The sequence below is a fragment of the Sciurus vulgaris genome (assembly GCF_902686455.1).
Source record: "Sciurus vulgaris genome assembly, chromosome: 2".
Classification (NCBI taxonomy): Eukaryota; Metazoa; Chordata; class Mammalia; order Rodentia; family Sciuridae; genus Sciurus; species Sciurus vulgaris.
This window is the reverse complement of record NC_136462.1, coordinates 96698214-96717678: the sequence shown is the minus strand read 5'-3', so window position 1 is coordinate 96717678 and position 19465 is coordinate 96698214. Positions and strand designations below refer to the sequence as shown.

General features: G+C 31.9%; 1 protein-coding gene across 4 annotated transcripts in view; it reads left to right on the top strand.

Annotated features, from left to right (window-relative positions):
• MYEF2 (myelin expression factor 2) overlaps nucleotides 1-19465 on the top strand; it is a gene marked incomplete at its 3' end in the record, with an annotated part of 35367 nt that overhangs the window by 10074 nt on the left and 5828 nt on the right. The window contains exons 2-16 of one of the 4 annotated variants that reach the window (XM_079125996.1): nucleotides 424-632; nucleotides 1881-1933; nucleotides 3091-3098; nucleotides 3202-3295; nucleotides 6842-7033; nucleotides 7710-7863; nucleotides 8369-8418; nucleotides 8541-8604; nucleotides 13680-13781; nucleotides 15191-15241; nucleotides 15534-15602; nucleotides 15915-16013; nucleotides 16280-16351; nucleotides 18357-18565; nucleotides 18645-18696. In XM_079125996.1, coding sequence (XP_078982122.1) covers nucleotides 424-632; nucleotides 1881-1933; nucleotides 3091-3098; nucleotides 3202-3295; nucleotides 6842-7033; nucleotides 7710-7863; nucleotides 8369-8418; nucleotides 8541-8604; nucleotides 13680-13781; nucleotides 15191-15241; nucleotides 15534-15602; nucleotides 15915-16013; nucleotides 16280-16351; nucleotides 18357-18565; nucleotides 18645-18696 — 1478 coding nt within the window. The remainder of the gene's footprint in view (nucleotides 1-423; nucleotides 633-1880; nucleotides 1934-3090; nucleotides 3099-3201; nucleotides 3296-6841; nucleotides 7034-7709; nucleotides 7864-8368; nucleotides 8419-8540; nucleotides 8605-13679; nucleotides 13782-15190; nucleotides 15242-15533; nucleotides 15603-15914; nucleotides 16014-16279; nucleotides 16352-18356; nucleotides 18566-18644; nucleotides 18697-19465) is intronic. The other 3 variants (XM_079125997.1, XM_079125998.1, XM_079125999.1) reach the window with 3 other exon arrangements.

Sequence of the window (19465 nt, the reverse complement as noted above, 5' to 3'; positions counted from 1 at the left end):
TTTGAGGAAGGAGAAAGTTATGGGAAGAAATTGTTAACTTTTAAGAGGGAATGTTTCTGGTACTATTTTTAGAATTTTGAATGAAGCCAGAAAGTTAATTTTCCACTAAAGGTGGAAGTTTTATGTACTGTAGAATCCACCTCCCTCATAGAGTCTAATAACATTTGTGAAGTATTAGGGGAAAATTGGGTGATTGATTGATTGCAGCTATTTAGTAGGGGGGGGAGTGATGATTGTTGCCCTCATGCCAAACCCTTGCTTTGAAATGTCATTGGGTAATATCAAAGCTATCAGGCTCATTTTCTAGCTGCTTAGCTGAGTTCTAGCTTAGTGGAAAGTTTTATGAAGTGATAAATATGAATTTTTAATATAGATTTCCATTCATAGACGCACAAATGAGAGTTTTTTTTTTTTAATTCTTAGGGAGAATGATGAAACAGTGAAAGAAGAAAAATCTGACTTAAAAGAAAAATCTACAGGAAATAAGAAGGCCAATAGATTTCATCCTTATTCAAAAGACAAGAATTCGGGCACTGGAGAAAAGAAGGGTCCAAATCGTAACAGAGTTTTCATTAGCAACATCCCATATGACATGAAATGGCAAGCTATTAAAGATCTAATGAGAGAAAAAGGTAACTATCTCTGAAATAACCCACTGCTGGATAATCTTCATGTAGGAAGGGGAGGAAATTATGCAAAACTTTTTTATTCCTCTTAGCCACACAGACTCAAAAAAATTTTTATTTCTTGACGTATGAATTAATCTTTTCCTCTTCTTTCACTTGACACAATTTCATTACACGCTAGTATGGATAAAAGAAGTTTTTTTTTTTTTTTTTTTTTTTTTTTTTTTGCCATTTTAGTGGGATAGTAGTGAGCCAGCATTTGCATGCCACCAAGAATTTTGTTAAAGCGATTGCTTTGTCTAGTTGAAGTTTTTATAGATTTTTAAGGATTATTGCTTTAGTTAAGTAATACATTTAGCGTGTTAATGTATGAATAATAAGGTCTGATTATTTTTTTTTCCAAAAGCTGTTTTGTTATTATCTTGATGGAGTCTGGAATCTGGCTGTGGAATTCATTTTGTTTGCATTGTCACGACTGCCATGATGCTGTCTTTGCAGTTCTATATTAAAATTGCGTTACTGCTGTTGCAGTTTTGTTTTCAGAATAATCTGAAAACCTTCATCTTATATACATGGTTGGTTTTGGGGAAAAATAATTTTAATACTTGATCTTGTAAAAGATAGTTCTGTTATCTCTTGAAAATTTGAGTTTCAACAGTCCTGCAAATTATGTACTTGGCTTTGAGGCTGATCTCTTCTAATAAATTTAAAAAAATTGCATTGGTGTATTATCTGTTGTAAGGTGACAACTATTTGATTGGTTTTATTCATTGACTTTATTTAGAAAGTGTGTGGCTTGCTGTGAAGCATGACTTGTAAATTTAGTTTACTGATGGCAAACATGATTGAAGACATTCAGGTAGAAAGTCACCTTAAAACAGCTGTTGTGTGTAGGCTGATCAAAGTTATTTGAAAAGTGCCAATGTTGATGTTTTTTAATATGATAGGCTAAGGGGCCATTTGTATGTATATGTGCATTTGTTCACCAACTATATCATGCTGGCCAAAATATGATCTGTAGTATGAATTAGGTTAATATGGTTGTTAGCTTTTTTTAGAGAATGTGGATGATGTACATTTCTGAAAATTAGTTAAATTTACATAGCCATTTGAGGAGGTATGTTGGTCTGGTTTTGATTGTTGGTGAATAATAGGTGCTTTTCTGTAGAGTTGTGCACAGGTGTGCAGTAAAGCAAGATATTGGTGTTTAAATGTATTGTTTCTTGGTATCTTCCTTTTGTATGTCTTATGTAGTTGGTGAGGTTACATACGTGGAGCTCTTTAAGGATGCGGAAGGAAAATCAAGGGTAAGTGCTGTGGGCAATATCTGCTTGAGGTTTAAAAGTTCCTCAGCAGTTTACTTTTTGTATAATACTTGTACCACTTTTTGGAAACTTAAGTTTCATTTTGTTTTACTTTATTACGCAAGAGTTGAGGCTTTATCCTAGCAAGTTTGACACCTATACCAACCAAACTAGCTGCCTGGAAGGGATGGGTAAATGCTCATAAAGGGCATTCACTTTTTCTAATGCTCTTAAGGTAATGCTTCTTCTTAGCCAATAAGATTTTAATATAGGATTTTTTGTTTGTATTTCAGTGTCTTCAAGGATCTTTTAAAACTCACTAAATTGATAATATTCCCTAAGAGATTTATGAGAGAACTATAGCTCAAAGGTGTTAAATTCAGAATGTATTTTTGAAACTTATTGAAAAGCTTAACTTGGTAGCCTGCAGGACTACATAAGAGGCAGTGCTCTGACCAATCAGTATGAATGCTGTTGATGATTAAATTGACAGATAAGGATTTGGTTGATAGTAGATTTTGATTTTTAGCAACAAGAGTGCAATATGTAGAAGAATACAATGGAAAGCCCTTAAGAAAAAAAACATGTAAACTTTGTCATTACGATCAAAAGGCACTTTGAACAGTAATGACAAGGAATTATTTTAAAAAATGATTCTCTTCAGCATAGGTGATTTTTAAAAAAAACGTATTTACTACTGCATACAATTGTGTAGAGCCAATTTTAATCTAATAGAGAACTTTATTAAAATTATTTTTCATTTGCAAGTTTGTGATTAGAGTTGAAAAATATATTGTGTCCAATATTTCTATTGAAAATATTTTGGACTATGTCAGGTCATATACATGGGAACCTTGAGTTCCTTGAATTACTGTTGATTAAATTTGCACAGTGATATTAGTTTTAACTCTAAAAAAGGTCCTCTACAAGTAAAAGTGTATCCCAAACTTTTATATGCATTCTGTTATTTCAGTAGTTGGACTTAAAAATTTATAGAAACTTTATGATCACTTGCCTATTATGTATTGGTGGTGTAAAAGATGAAAAGTGATTGTATTATTATTTTTGGTGACTTAAATGTTAGAATCTGCCATTAACTTCATCTACTGATTGAAAACTTTTTTTCTTTTGCATATATTGACAAATCTACCTGGATATAGGGTTGTGGGTAAGAATTTTTTTTTTTTTTAAGTATCTTAAGTCAAATTATACTTCTGATTGGAAGCAAATCTTAGTACATAAACATTTCTTATAAATTTTTCCCCATTAAGTGTTGTTGAATTCAAAGATGAAGAATTTGTAAAGAAAGCTCTAGAAACTATGAACAAATATGATCTTAGTGGAAGACCCCTTAATATTAAAGAGGTAAGATTTCTTATTTTTGGAGTTGAAACATTTGACTATAAGATCATGCTTTCTTTGAATTTTCGTTTTTGATATAATGTATTTGTGTGACTAACTTTTTTTAAGCATAGATGCTTATTAAAGCATCGTCATATATTACAATAGTTTTACCTGCATATGACTTCTTTTGCCCTTAGGTAGTTATATGTATTAGAATTATCTCAAGTTGTTATAGAGGTGCATAATTTTAGAAGAATTAGGACTCAGAAATTTAAGCATGACAGACTTTAGGTGCTGACTTTATTTGGTTTAGACATTTTCAATTTTTAGATTATGTTGTTTCATTTGGGAAATAGAATAGATGTTCTTATAGTTGATAATTAATTCTTGCTTAATAATGCATACTTATGAATTTGAATAAAATTTTCATTCACTTTTTAAAATGGTTTTATTAGAGTATTGTAGTTATACATAATAGTGGGGTTCATTTGGCATAATCACATATACATGCAATATAATTTGCTCCATTTTAGTTCTCAGACACCCCCCTCCCCTGCTCCTCTGTGCCTTCCCCACATCTATTTATTGTTTTTATAAATTAGTACTTTGTAGGTATACATACATGTGGAATTCAGTATGGTACATTTACACATGCACACAGCATAACCTTATTGTGTTGTTCCTCCCCTTTCCTGTGGTATTTACTGTTAGTAAAATTTATTTAGAGATTCTACCATATTAAAATTTAAGAAGAATTATAATTCTGTTATTGAAACCTAAACTAGCCCTACAATGGAAAATGTTCTTTTTTGTAGAATTTAGCAGTATAAATTAGTTGATAAAAGAGTGAGCAAAAGATACATTGCTACTTATAGGTAGGTGTAAGTGACCTTGGGAATAATTAGCTCACATAGCAGTCATTTTCATGGATTCCTGTATTTTATATTGTTAATTTGTCCTGATAGTTTGAATAGTTCTTTGTGACCTAAAAATTCTCTACTAACACTATTGCTAATCATTAGTTGGCTTTGGACAAGATAGAGTCCCAGCTTTATCGCTCTGTATCTGGGTGACTAGGCAGGTCTAGCCTTGATAGTTGTAGTAGTACTATTGAAAATACTTAATCTAATAGGACTTTTATGAGGATTAAATGAAATACATGGTAAAAGACTCAGACTCTGGCATTAGAAAGCCTATGGGAACCCAGGGCAAATGACTTAACCTCTGTATGTTTCCTTATCACAAGAATGGGTGTAATACTAGAAACTATCTAATAGTGTTATAAGGACTCAAAACAATTAATGTATGTGAACTATTTAATTAATATTAGCTATTTATTTATACATGTGATATTATTATATAAAGTCCTTAATGCAGTACCCAGAATATTTAACTATCTCATAAATATTAGCTGTAAAAATAATTATAATTCTTATTATTCCTGTTCAGGGCTCATTGGTCTCATGTTCTTTTTTGTTGGTTTCTTGTTCTTGAGTATAGCAGTGGTTTGAAATTAAAGGCCGTGCCATGAAATACATAGGGGTATCCCATGTCCCTTTGTTGGAATTTGCTTCCATATTCCTCTAATCTGTTTGAGCCTAGAGGTTATTATTTTAAAAAAAATTTTTGACAGGGGTGTGGAGAATTGATAGAGAAGGTTTAGATTTTGTGGTTTGTGCATTTATTTGGTGGCTCTTTTGCGTAAACCAATCTCAGTGCTTCAGAAATATGTCGGCATCCTAAATAATTTTCCTCAATTTGCTGTTTGATTTTTCTCTATCTCCTCAGAGGACAAATATGGAATCTCAGTGTTTTTCTGCTTTTAATTGAAAAAAAATAAATAAATATATACATATAGGATGCTAAAGCAAGTTCATGTTATTGTGTTCTTTTAAATTTTAGCTTATTGTAAATCCTCAGTATATTTCAGAGACCCCCAGAATAGAATTATATGATCCAAGTTGATACAGAATGCCTTGATTTTTTACTTTCTTTTAAGAGGAAGAATGATCAAATTTCGCCTCACTAAGTGATGGGGAATTTATTTAAGTTTTTTAGATTAACATCACTAAAGGCAGTCCCTCTGATTATCTGATTTACAAATGGATGGCTGGGGTAAGTGCTTAAATGAAAATCTAAGACAAGTATATATCCAGTATTCCTTAACAAATCTGAAAATTACATTTTTTCCTTTTAATTAAAAAGAGATTAGTTGCTGTTGTAAATGCATTTATAGACCCTCTGTTAGCAATAGCAGTTAGTGACTGGCAGGTTGACGAGAGGAAAAGAGAAATAAAAACCAAGTTAAGTAGTAGGTGATTTGTTTTATATACATATATATATATATATATATATATAAATGAATCTGTTTTGTTTAATCTGTCGTATGTATGTGACAGATTAAAATATAGCCATATGCTTTATTAATGTTAAATGTAAGCAACCTAATAGTTCAAGAAGCATCTTCCTTCCTCTTTTATTATCCTTCCCATGTAGGTAGCCACTATTCTAAGTTTTATATTTGTATATTTTTGACTCTTTAAACCTGACGCATTTTCTAATTTAAGTTTTATTAGTATTGTTTGATAACTTTTCTTTACTTTCGTAATCCTTTTTATTTTTTAATAGTGAAGTCCATTGAAAGCCAGAATAATTTCATTCTTGCATTTACCTTCTAGCCATCCTAGAGAATTTATTAAAGTCATCCAAATTTATTTTTATTAATATTTTCAGACTGAGGCCAGCAAAGTAGAGTTGATGGTTGTTTAGCATAATCATTTGTCTTTGCATATGGTAATCTATCAGTGTGTTTATGTGGTATTTTGTTTTGGATGTTTTTTGCATCCTACTTAGTGGGATGAGTGAGAAGTATTTTTAAACTTCTCATTTTGTTTAAAGATAGGATATCACTCTTACAAAATTAATGAATTTAAAGAAAAGGTTTCTATCATTCTTTAGTGGACACTAGTCTTCTTTTACTGCTCCCATTTCAGATCATAATCATTGTTGAGGAAGGTAAGAAGTTAGAAGATAGATACTTGTATTTTGTTCAGGAATGAAATTTGCCAATTATAGTATCCTCCCACCCTAGTATTCCTGAGTTTTATAAGTCTGTTCCACTACTGAAAAGCTTTGGATTGTCAGTTTGACATTCCATTGGTCATCCAGTGGTGAGACTTCACCATGACAGCATTTTGGAAAGAAAAGAACCATAGTAAGTATTTTGCTTCTCTTTGAGTTACATGCTTTTATGTGTATGATGTGTATGTGCCATACTAGTACACTAAAATGAGGGCAAAATTAAACTAATTTCAAGTTCTCAAGTGACTTTAGTGACTGGAAAGAGGTATTTAACTGCCATTCCTGGGACTGAAATCTTTTGTCTGTCTACAGGTTTTTTATGGGACTCAGTTCTCTGGATGAAAAAGCAAAACAAAATCTCACTTCTCAAGAGGGTCAATAATTTGAGCCAGATGGGTTAGCTGATGTCAAATTTGAAGTTGTTATTTTAATTATGTAGATTTACTGATGTATTCAGTGGCATTTAACATTCAATGTGTGTTATAGGATCCTGATGGAGAAAATGCTCGTAGGGCATTGCAACGAACAGGAGGATCATTTCCTGGAGGACATGTCCCTGATATGGGATCGGGGTTGATGAATTTACCACCTTCCATTCTCAATAATCCAAACATTCCTCCTGAGGTTATCAGTAATTTACAGGCTGGTAGACTTGGTTCTACAATTTTTGTTGCTAATGTAAGTTTTAGTCTAAAATTTTATTATTCAGACGCATAGTTCCAATTATCAGGTTGTTTAATTAGATGAATGGGTTATAGATTTATAGAACATTGTGTTTATTTTTAACTAAATTAAGTGAAGTTAATTATTTTAAGCTCAAACCCACTTTAAGTCTACATGTTTGTGATTAGCCTAAATACAGTTTAGAACTTTTTACACAGAGAACCGTGGAATTTATGAACATTTGAGCAGTTCTTGAAATTATATAGTCTTATTATATGCCTTTTTATTTATATTGGTAAATGTGTTTTATTCTTGTGGTCTTGATATTTGTGAATGCATGTCACAGTTGGTTTTTTATTTGTTCTGAGCCTTTGAAAGTCAGTGACATGGAAAATAATTTCAAAATCTGAATTTTTCTTTGTAAAAGTAGATGTACAAGTTTCATATGCAGAAAGCAGGATTAAGCAGTTGAGAGCTAATTTTGGGAATTAAAATAATAAGAATATGGAATAATGTAGATGTGACTGAACTGATTTTAAGCAACTTGTTTTTTATTTGAACATTATTGGTATACTATTGAATGTGAATTATAGTTTTTTATAGTTTGGAGAGTTTAGAAAAGATTCTTTTGTATTTATAAATGGGGAAAGGGATTTATTAGGTGTGTAACTTTATACAATTTTACGTTAAGCTGGACTTCAAAGTTGGTTGGAAGAAGCTAAAGGAAGTGTTCAGCATAGCTGGAACAGTAAAGCGGGCAGATATTAAAGAAGACAAAGATGGGAAGAGCAGAGGAATGGGCACTGTCACTTTTGAGCAAGCAATTGAAGCAGTTCAAGCAATTTGTATCCTAATTCTCACTTAGCATTATTTAATGAAGTTGGAGAAGCTTGATACCATTTTGTGAAGGTTATGGAATTTAAGATTGTTCAGCTTAGAGATTTGTTAGTCTCCAGCTCATAAAATCTTTACTGTGTCCAACTACTAAAGTCACTCTTAAAACTTGAATTAGCCAATATTGAACAGGACTGGTGTGACCTTTTTTTCTGCTGTCCCTTCCTACCACAACTAATTGTATGTATATGCATACCTATGCTTTTGACAGTTATGTACTCCATTGTACATTAATGCAGTTGATTTAGATAAAGCCTTATTAATCTTTTTTCAATTAAAAGAACATCTTATTTATAGAACTAAAAGAAGTAGAGTTTTCTTTGGCAGAGACTAGTATGAATAAATATTAGAGACATTAAAATGTTAGATATAGTTGGAGACTTCTTTACTAAAATAATTAGTTTGTGTTCAAGAATAATTTTACAGTCATCTGTCTTTCCTTGACTGAACCAACAGCTATGTTCAATGGGCAGTTTTTATTTGATAGACCTATGCATGTGAAAATGGTGAGTTCCTATTTATCACTTTAAAACCTCTAACCTCTTCAGTTCTTTTATCTGTTATGCTCACTGTGAACAGTCCTTTTTTTGTAATATATTAACCATATAATAAACTTTTTTGCAATTAGGATGACAAGTCTGTTCCTCATGAAGACTACCGTTCACATGATAGTAAAACACCACAATTACCACGTAAGTAAAAGCAAATATTTATATTTGCAAATATTTAGAAACAACACACTCCATTGTTTTTCAGTTTTGTTATATGCTAAACAAAACTTGGTTTTGGGGTCTATATCCAGATTGTTCACTTGAAATTAGTTTAGAGTTTTAGAGATAGTTTGGTGAAATTGATTGGGAAGATTGAGAATGTAATGTTAGGGTCTTTTTTTTCCCCCCTATTTGGTAGTATTTCCTGACTATATAAAAGTATTTAAGTTCATAAAAGCGAAGGTAAAAACTCTTCTGTAATTTTTACCATGTTATCACCTATAGGTAGCCACAAAAATATTATCATTTTTTAATATTTTCTTCCACTCTTTCCATGTATATTTTTTTAGATACTTGAGAGAATCACTGTATAAATTTTTTTTGTTGTTTAACAATAAGGTATAAGCATTTTTCCATGAAAATTCTTCCCAAATATTTTTATTGGCTGTTAATCTGTCATATGATGCTCTATAACTGTTTTACTGTTACATATTTTGTCTGTTTTAACTTTTATTTCTCTTAGTAACTAACAGAGTAAAATGTGCCTTTTTGTGTAAAGATCTTTGATATGCTTTCATTTATTTCCTTGAGATAGGTATCTTGAAGTAGATTTATAGGTGTTCAGTTGAAGACATGCCCATCGTTTAGTGTTATCTTGTTGTTTTCCAAAGGATTATAAAACAGCAGTGTAATATACTTAATATCTGTGTCTTAATGGCCTGTTTGAACAATGGGGCTGATGTTGTAGTACCTTCTTCGGGGGTGGCATAAGTAGCATGTGAGTAATATGTATAAAGCACTTAGAATAGTTCTGACACAAGCTAAGTACTCAAAAATACTATTGTTCTTATTGTTTCACTATACCTTCTTTAGTTATTACTAAAGTTTTTAATATAAAATATACAGTCAAAATAAAATGATTCTTGTGGCTGTTAGATGCCGTGTGTGTGTGTGTGTGTGTGTGGCACTGGAGACGGTATCCAGGACCTCATATATACTAAGCAAGCTCTCTCCACTGAATAACACCCACAGCCATAGATTGTTTTTACCTAAATAAAATTTTTTGAAGCTTATAGTTTCCCTCTTCCCTAACTTCCTTCCAGCATACACCTTGCCTAAAGGAAATAACTTAGGAAAGCCATGTTTACCGTTTAGATTTTAATAATTTGTTTACACATTTATATATTCAAAAGCATATAGAATTGTTTTGCTGAATTTAAAATTTAGTGTGATTTTGGTGCTGTTGATAGGAAAGACTAAGATAAGTGTATTATGTTTTTTTTCTTTTTGGTAGTTTTAAAAATCATTGTATAATTTAATTCTGATTTTTTTGTTTAAAATTGTTTTTGAGATTCTTTTTTATTAATAGATGTAGCTCTAGAGTCTTCATTTTTAACTGTTGATACCACATCTTATACATTTTTCTGCTTTTTAGATTATTCTAATTTTTAATTATTAGAAATAACACTGAGTTGGGGAGTTTTTGCTTTTTTTTCCCAGTAGATTTACCTGTTCTTAGTATTTGCAAGAAATTATGAGTAAAACTTTCTGGCCTTCATATATTGTTTGGGAGAAGATTTTTAACTACCGGATCAAATTTTATGCTTCTTCTTGAATCAGCTTTGGTAATTCCTGTTTTTCTTGGGATTTTTTTTCCATTTTAAAGTTTACTGGCCTAAAATTGTCTCCTACTAAAGTTTTGCTATATCCATAGTTCTGTGTCCTTTTGAATTCTGAAGATTCATAATTTCTCTTTTTCTGTCTCAGTTTTACTAGAGATTTGTCATTTTTAATTAGTATTTTCAAAGAGTAGAATTTGTTTTCAGTATGTTTAATTTTTCCTCTTATCTTTATTGTTTCCTGTCTTATATTTTTGCAGGGGGTTTAGTCTGTTACCCTAACTTCTTAAGTCGAAGGCTTAATTCAGTAATTTCTAGCCTTTCTTTTCCAATATAAATAGTTAGAATTACAAATTTATCTACTATGCAGGTTTTGCTGTGGAGTATTTTTTATTGTAGTTCAGTTTTTAAGTATTTAAAAATTAGTGTTGTGACTTCTTTAGTCATTTTTTAATTTAAAAATAGGATTTTTTTAATTCCAAATGCATGAGTTTTTTTTTTTTTCTTCTAACTTCAGTGTGGTCAGAGAGCATGGTCTATATGATTGTGATTCTTTGAAATTAATTTGGACTTACATTATAGATGCTCTACCATATGTCCCATTTTTTAAATATTCCAAGTGTATTTGGCGGGTGCAGTTTTCTTTGTCCATTAAATCGAGTTTATTAATCAATTTAATTGTCTTAAGTCCTTACTGATAATATTATCTGTCTGTGCTATCAGTTACTGAGAAATGTTTTGTCATAAAATCTCTCATTAGGATGACAGTTGTCTGGTGTTTTTTTGTTCTTAAATGTTTTGAAGCTAACTTAGTTACTTCCAAGATTAGAACTGATATTTTTCTTAGTGAATTAACTTGTCATCATAGCGATTTTATCTTTAGTAATTACCTCTAAGTCCTCTAAGGTAAGTGTAGTAATTTTGTTATTTGCCTGTTTTATTTTCCTTTTTATTGTTTACTGTTTTAGATATACCCTTTATAAGCAGTATCTAGGATTCCATTTTTTAGAAAATTAGTTTGAAAATCTTTTCTGTGAAATTGAAGAATTAACTTATTCACATTTATTAGTTCATTTGGATTAATTTCCATTATTTTGTGTTCTGTTTTACGCATACTAATTTTTCTCCTGTCAGTTTGTAAGTGGCTATTCTGGATATTAATGTGTCTGTATAAAGCCTGAAGTTAATTTAACTATCCTCTAAGTTATAGAATGACCTTAGAATACTTTACTTCTAATCACTTTGAATTATATGCTATTGTTGCTCAGTATTTTGACTATATATTTCTTTCCCCCCCCCCCCAATTCAACAAATTAGACAATTTTCCATTTTCTTGTCTCATCCTTGCTCTGTTTTCACGGACCCTGGAACTAAATTTTTCCCTTGGAAGTGTATATTTTACAAGTTTCTTTAGTGAGGATCTTTAGCAAGTTCTCTTAATTTTGGTTTGCCTATAAATGTCTTTTTGTTATGGAGTTTAAGATTGATAGTTATTTTCCCTTAGCACTTTACAAAATTTCCATTCTTATGGTTTCTATTGCTACTATTAAGTTTGCTCTCTGTTGAATTATCCTTTCTTTGTAGGTGATCTATGCTCTTCATGGAGATGATTTTAGTTTTCGGTGGCAGTTTTACTACAGTATGGGTCTGGACAAGTGTTTATTGGCCTTTCACAATCAGAGCATAAGTTTTTAAAAAGTAAATTCTGGAAAATTCTCAGTCATGTATCTTTGAGTATTATCCCTTTTCTTTTTATAGGGCAGTCCTTCCTCCAAGTTTACCTTGTCAGTCAGATGTCATCTTTCAAGATCCTGGTTTTGTATAAGGGCTTCCAGTTCACTTTTCCATTTTTAATATTCTTGTTTGTTTAGATCAAAAATGTCCTATTATGTTCATACTTTAATATTGTCTCTGTTCTTTCAGGGACTTATATTTTTATATACTCTTCTCTATTAATATAATGGGAACTCATACATTGACAGAATCCCTTTATTTTCATTAAGCTAATTATCATAAGGCAAGGGGTGGGGGCATTCCAGGTTTGTTTCCTCTCTTCTACCCTTCCTTTTGCTCTTTGTTCAAATCACTGTGATTTGGCAAGTGGGAACCTCCTCATTCCCTGTGCTTCTGAAAGCCTTACTTTTTGATAAGAACAGTTTCCCAGATTTATTCTGATTTTTCTTGTTCCAAAGAAATGAGATGGGACTCCCTTCAAGAAGTCCTGGTTCCTTTTAGTGAAGAATGACATTAGAGATGAGAAGATGATGTATGAATAAGCATTGGTGAGGGTCACATGTGCTGTTGATTTCAGGTAGACCATTTTTTAGGGACTGAGTAGGAAAAGGATAATTTTCCTCATTTTGGTCTTTACAATTTTAATATGACATGCTTCTGTACTCTAATTTTAAAAAAGTAAATATAGCATATGGTTTTCTCAGACTTACTAATTGCTACTTTGGCTTAGCAAGAACATTTTAAAACCGTATTAAGACTTAGTAGACTAAAACAGTCCTCATTCAATTGCTATTATTGTTTATGAGGTCATCAAATTATACTTCTTAAAGTTGATTTCAATTATTTAAGAGAGGTAGTAGAAAAAATCCTGGATTAAAAGAAAGAAAACTTAAATTCTAGTCTTAATCACATCGCTAAATGAAAATGTGTAAGTAACTTAAAGTTTTAAAAAATTGCTCATCTCTGGATAATAGATATGAAAACTTTGAGGTACCATATACACATAATATTTATGTTGAAGATAAAACCAGGTAAATTTTGCTTTATTCAATATTTTACTTTCATGGTTCTTGACTTTTTTTTAATGCTAAGATTTTAAGTACTTACACAAATTTGGGTAAGATGCTTATTTTCAGATATATATGCCATTTATAAAGTGATATTATTCAAAAATTCTTTTGGCATTTTTGTTGTCCTTTATGTATCCCTTTAAGTGAGATACAAGCCGAACCTGCTTCGTAAAATATTTCTCGTTAATAAATGATACAATAGTTGAAATAAAAACAGAACCAGAACTCTTATTTACAAATTTGCAAAATTTTAGAGATACTACTATAGGTATATAGCTGTTTTTGAATTTTTTGTTTGTACCTATATGTATATACATAGTGTATGTATATATGTATGTGTGCATATATACATGCATTTATATATACATGTATACACACATATATATATATTTATGTAATATTCTTTTTTTGGTACTGGGGACTGAACTCAGGGACTCTTGAACACTGAGCCACATCCCCCAGCCCTGTTGTATATCTTAGTTAGAGACAGTCTCACTGAGTTGTTTAGTGCCTTGCTGTTGCTAAGGCTAACTTCGAACTAATGATCCTCCTGCCTCAGTCTCCTGAGCTGCTGGGATTATAGATGTGTACCACTGCTGTCAGCTTATAAATAATATCCTTATTTGTGTTTTAGGTGGTCTTGGAGGCATTGGAATGGGACTTGGTCCAGGTGGACAGCCTATTAGTGCTAGCCAGTTGAATATAGGTGGTGTAATGGGAAATTTAGGTCCTAGTGGTGAGTATTCTTTCTTTCTTTTTAAATCATACATTTGCTGTATACTGTAGCTTATATTTATTATTTTTGTCATAATGTTTAAAGGACCTTTTCTTGCTATTTTGGATGTCACTTCAGTGTGAAAAAGAAATGAGACCTTGAGAGCAGTTAACATGCAGAAGAGTAGGCAAAGTTCAGAAATGCTCCTGTGAGACCAGTTATGTTATAGCTATCTTTTTAGCACTGTGTTATTGAAATACCTTTAAGGCAGAAGGAGAATTCTCAACATAGTGTCTTGTATATGATGAGTATCCGGTATTTGTGCAAGGGCTAAAATGCTGTCATAGGCCGTGTAAATTTGTTTAGGAAGGTAACATTTTAGGTAGCTCTTTGATTGCTTTATCTGGGCTAACTTTTGTTTGTCTTTAAAGAGCGTTTTTCAAACTTTTTGGTATCAGGACCCTTTTATGCTTTCAAAATTTGTCAAAAACCCCAAAGTGATTTTGTTTATGTGACTGTGTTTCTCAATATTTACTGTAGAAAACCTAGAAATTATAAAAATTTTCATATTTGTTTAAATTAGCAATAATTAACCCTGGCTATAAATTTAACTTTAAAGATTAAATTTACCATATATAACATATGTAAACATAATATATAATATAGCACATATTTAACAACTCTTTCCAGTACATTAAAAAAGTGAGAAAAGTGGCATTGTTTTGTTCATGTTTATTAACTTAAGACAACCATGCTATTATATCTACTTCTGCATTCAGTTTATGATATATATTAATCTCTAGAAATTTACATCTTTTCTTGTGCTCATGAGAGAATGAGAGTAAAATAATCAAATGATGTCAGTATTTGATGACTGAAGTGGTTTTGACAGAATTACTTTTATTTTGATGGACTAATAATTGCCATCACATTCCTACTTTTGATGAGATGATATAATTACACTTTAAATTATAAGGGTAGTTATGGTAATCATTCTGATCCAGATTTTCTCCTTTACCCTTAGGCTATCATACCCCCATCTTCCTAAACACATCACTATTTGTATTCTTTAATTTTTTTTTACCATTAACTATCATCTTTAGAGGAATCCTTACTTCCTGATCTGATCTCTAAATCTGCTATGTAATATTTCTGTGTTATGAAAAAGTGAATGATTTCCAATTTGTAGATTAACCGAATGTTTTAGGAATGACCAGTGAATTTTGATTTCTTGTATATTGTTCAAAGAGGCCTTTTGGAGACTCATGACTAGGTATCTGCTCTTGCATAGCACTTTCCGTCTTTTCTGTATCACGCTCCTTCCCTAGTGTTCCATTGTGACTAGACCAGTGGTATCTGTTTTGCTATATGTCACTCTTAGTCATAGAAATAAGATGCACTGAAAGTACATACTGTGTATTTTATTTGAGGTATGGGAATGGATGGTCCAGGTTTTGGAGGAATGAATAGAATTGGAGGAGGTATGTATAAGTATTTGTTTTTTGCATGTCCTCATGACCACTTTTAAGAAACTAGAAACTGTGTTGAGAATTCTAAGAAAAAAAAGTCACAGTTTATTGTTGGCTCATGTCCTAAAGGGTGCTAGCAGAAATTGAGTCTGGTATATACTTAAGGGAAGGCAATCTATTAAATGAAATAGCTACACAAAGTAAGACAGATGAAGAGTTTATGGGTGAGACATGACATTTACAGAATGTACCTTTCAGCTATATAACTGACAGTCAAATCTTAGAATTAATCTTTATTTCATAGGAATTGGGTTTGGTGGTCTGGAAGCAATGAATAGCATGGGAGGATTTGGTGGAGTTGGCCGAATGGGAGGTAGGTAAATGTATACAGAAGGATGTGTATACTATATTTACTTTTCTTTATTATTAAAATACCCCCTCCCTTCTTCACTTAGGAATGGGTGCTATAGATGTCTTCAGAAGGCATATGGGCACTAGGGGATAAGGACAGGCATGGCAGGAATGGGGATTATATGTGTGGTATGTGAGGTAAGTTGGGTAAATCATAGACTTCTATATTTATGACTTTTGTTGTCTTTTCAGTTTAGTTTAGATGTGTTCCTGAATGGTTTACCATGTGTTGATATACTTGAAAAAGGGTTAATTTGTTGCACAATCTTTTCAGAGCTATACCGTGGTGCGATGACTAGTAGCATGGAGCGAGATTTTGGACGTGGTGATATTGGAATAAATCGAGGCTTTGGAGATTCCTTTGGTAGACTTGGTAGGGCTGGCTGCATACTTATCTTTTCCTTTTTTTCAGGTTATATTTTTTAAAAATGGTTCTCTTCATATTTGTGAAAAATGAGAAATTTATAATATTTTATATAATTTATACTAGCTCTCTTTTCAGTGTTATATATTTAGAATCTATTTCTGGAAGACTTTATACTTTTCAGTTATTGTACATTTTCTGAGAGCATAGTACCTTAGGAATTTTAAAATGATTATTTAAATTAATTAGTATATTATCTTTCCATCCTTGTTTAGGCAGTGCAATGATTGGAGGGTTTGCAGGAAGAATAGGAGCTTCTAACATGGGTCCAGTAGGATCTGGAATAAGTAGGTTTAAATTTTACTAGAATTTATTCAGTAATATTTGAGTGCTTACAAAGACTTTGCAAGAGTTGTGATTATAGTATAGTAATACTTTGTTCTTATGTTTATATGTTCTGTAATTTGAGAAACTTTGATAATTAATAAGCTAATAATAAGCCTTGCTGTTTGATCACTGTTTGAAATTTCTAAATTAAACTGTTTAAATTTTACTTCTTTGCTGTCTCTAAATTAACACCAGACTATGTGTTAACTATAAGCCAGTTCAAGAATCATCTTTTCACCTAAGGAATATGGGGTTTTCTCTGTGTATCAGGAACAATTTTTGCTTTAGTGTCAACCTTGCTTGCATTTTACCTTCTGTAATGGCTATTAGTTGGCTAACTTATTTTATCTATAAACATCTGTGTCTTTTGGTAAATGCAGACATAATGCTTTTAGAGATCTGGGGTTGAGGGCTAAGGTTTAAGGAGATACTTATTTCCTCTTTTCTTAAACCTTTCCCATGATAGAATCAAGAATAGTGGCAACACTGGAGAATGCTGAATCTCTCCCATCTGTTTCCATGACCACATTTTAGGCCTTACAGTATGCCTTAACACATGGCCTGTGGCTTAGTCTTTTTTTTTAAATGATTTTTTATATGGAACACTTTACAAATTTGTATGTTATTTTGTATAGGGACCATACTGTTTTTCTGTTTTGTTCCAGTTTTAGTATATGTACTGCCAAAGCAAGCACTCTTTTTTTATTTTTTATTTTTTGAGGTGCTGGGGTACCAAACTTAGGGCCTTGATCTACCACAGAGCCACACCCTCAGCCTTTATTTTTTATTTGGAGACAGAGTTTCACTAAGTTGCCCAGGTAGCCTCCATCTCCTCCTACTTCAGCATCCTGAGTTGCTGGGATTACAGGCATGCACACCTCCACCCAGCAGAAGCTTTGTTTTTGAACTGTGTTGCTGTCTGGGCCATGTATCTCCGAACCCTTCATACCTTATTAACTTTCTTTAATTGATTAAATTTCACATACAGAAAATACAATCTACTTGACCTATTCTGAGTGAATTTTTAGTCCAGTCAGCTGAAGACATTTACGTCATTGTACCTTTCTCCTCATTTTATTCCTTTTTTCATCATTTTTTAGCTTTGGCCCTTTTCCTGTTAATTTTAACTTCCTTACCTTCCTCTTTTATCTCAGTGTTTATACTTTTGTTTCCCTGATTTTGTACTTGCTGCTAACTAAAAGTCAACATGAAGGTGATGTTTTTAGACTTCATGTGTGGGGATATTAGGTACAAGAAAGAGAGGATAAGTTTTAAGAATGAATGAGTAGAATAAAAGGGCAGTGAATAAAGTCAGTGTGGAAGAATGAAGAAGGAGTGAAACTGGGAGTTAAATTCTCAAGCTTTGGTTAGAAGGAAACAATTCCATTTCTTGTTCTTATCACATTTTCTGTATAATACTGAAATTGAAATCTGTTTTTCTGTATTGAAATTCAAATTGATATTAAAAGAGCAATTATATGAGAAACAGGTGAAGATACTGAGATGAAAGATAAAGAAAATTATGTAGGAGAATATAAGACCAACATGTGCTGGAATTGCAATAATTGAACTTATCTCCTTAAATCTTTGTTCTAACAGTTGTTCTTGGTATGATTGGAAAGTAAAAATGAGGAATAAGAATAATATCTAATAAAGTGATAGAATATATAATTTATATGATACTTTTACGATCAGAATATAATTTTATAGAGATATATATGTAAATGTTTTTATGTGGTAGTTAGAATTAAGATTTCTCAACTAATCAGATATGTACCAAGTTAACTTATATTCCTTTGAAAATTGTTATATTGTCTGTATGAAAATAATTTTGTTATTATATAAATGAATTTTTCTCTTCCCTTACTCAAAAATGATTCTCTTTTTTCCCTTCTTGCTTTTTTTTTTTTTTTTTTAATAAAAACACAAAACTCTCAAATCCTCCTGCCCTTCTTGAAAATCCAGGTGGTGGAATGGGTGGCATGAACAGTGTGACTGGAGGAATGGGGATGGGACTGGACCGCATGAGTTCCAGCTTTGATAGAATGGGACCAGGTATAGGAGCTATACTGGAAAGGAGCATCGATATGGATCGAGGATTTTTATCGGGGCCAATGGGAAGCGGAATGAGAGACAGAATAGGCTCCAAAGGCAACCAGATATTTGTCAGAAATGTAAGCAAATAAATGTAAAGGATACTTAAAATTCTTTTTTTCCCTGTATATGTGTTACTAATACCTCTTTTCATTCTAGCTGCCTTTTGACTTGACTTGGCAGAAACTAAAAGAGAAATTCAGTCAGTGTGGTAAGTATGCTGATGACTGCAGATATGTTGATATTTATTGTTAAGGAAAAATTGGTTTGAAACTTTTAAACATTGTATATAGACCTTTACCTGACCCAGTGCCTATTTCTGAATGGTGTGGATAGTGTGCCAGCTCTAACTTGACTTCAAATTAATTTGCTATCTTCTGACTTAAAGAAGTGCAAATTACTGGTAAATACTGAAGTTTAGTGGATAGCCTGTTGTCCTGTCAATAAGAAGCCTTTTTTTTTAGTTACCCAATTTAAAAAAGTTTAATATATCATTGTTTGCATTAAAAGGGTTTTTTCCTCATATACTATATTAATAAGCAGTATATTAATTTCCCTGTTTATAGTGTAGTGGATTGTCAGCATGACCCACTGAGATACTGACATCCAGCTGATATGTAGTTAATAGGTGAGAGCCATTCTGTACACACTCTTTCTACAAGACATAGGAAACTTAGCTGGTAGTGTTGATCATACTGCTAGTAATGCTGTAGACACTGTACATTCTGGGAGCTCTTTTTAAAATCATTCTTGGCTCTTGAGATACTACCTATCCAACCTTAATGTATTTCTCAGTCTATAGAAGATTAGGTGGTTTATTACTTTTAAAAGAGGGCTTCTGTGTTCTCACTTTTTTTGTAAATGATGAAAGGATTAGTGCAAGTGCCACAAAGAAATAGATTTCCTGATGTTGCGTGAAATCCCAGTATATATACTCCTAATAGTAAGACATAGCATATAATGAAGAAAAAGGGCTAAAA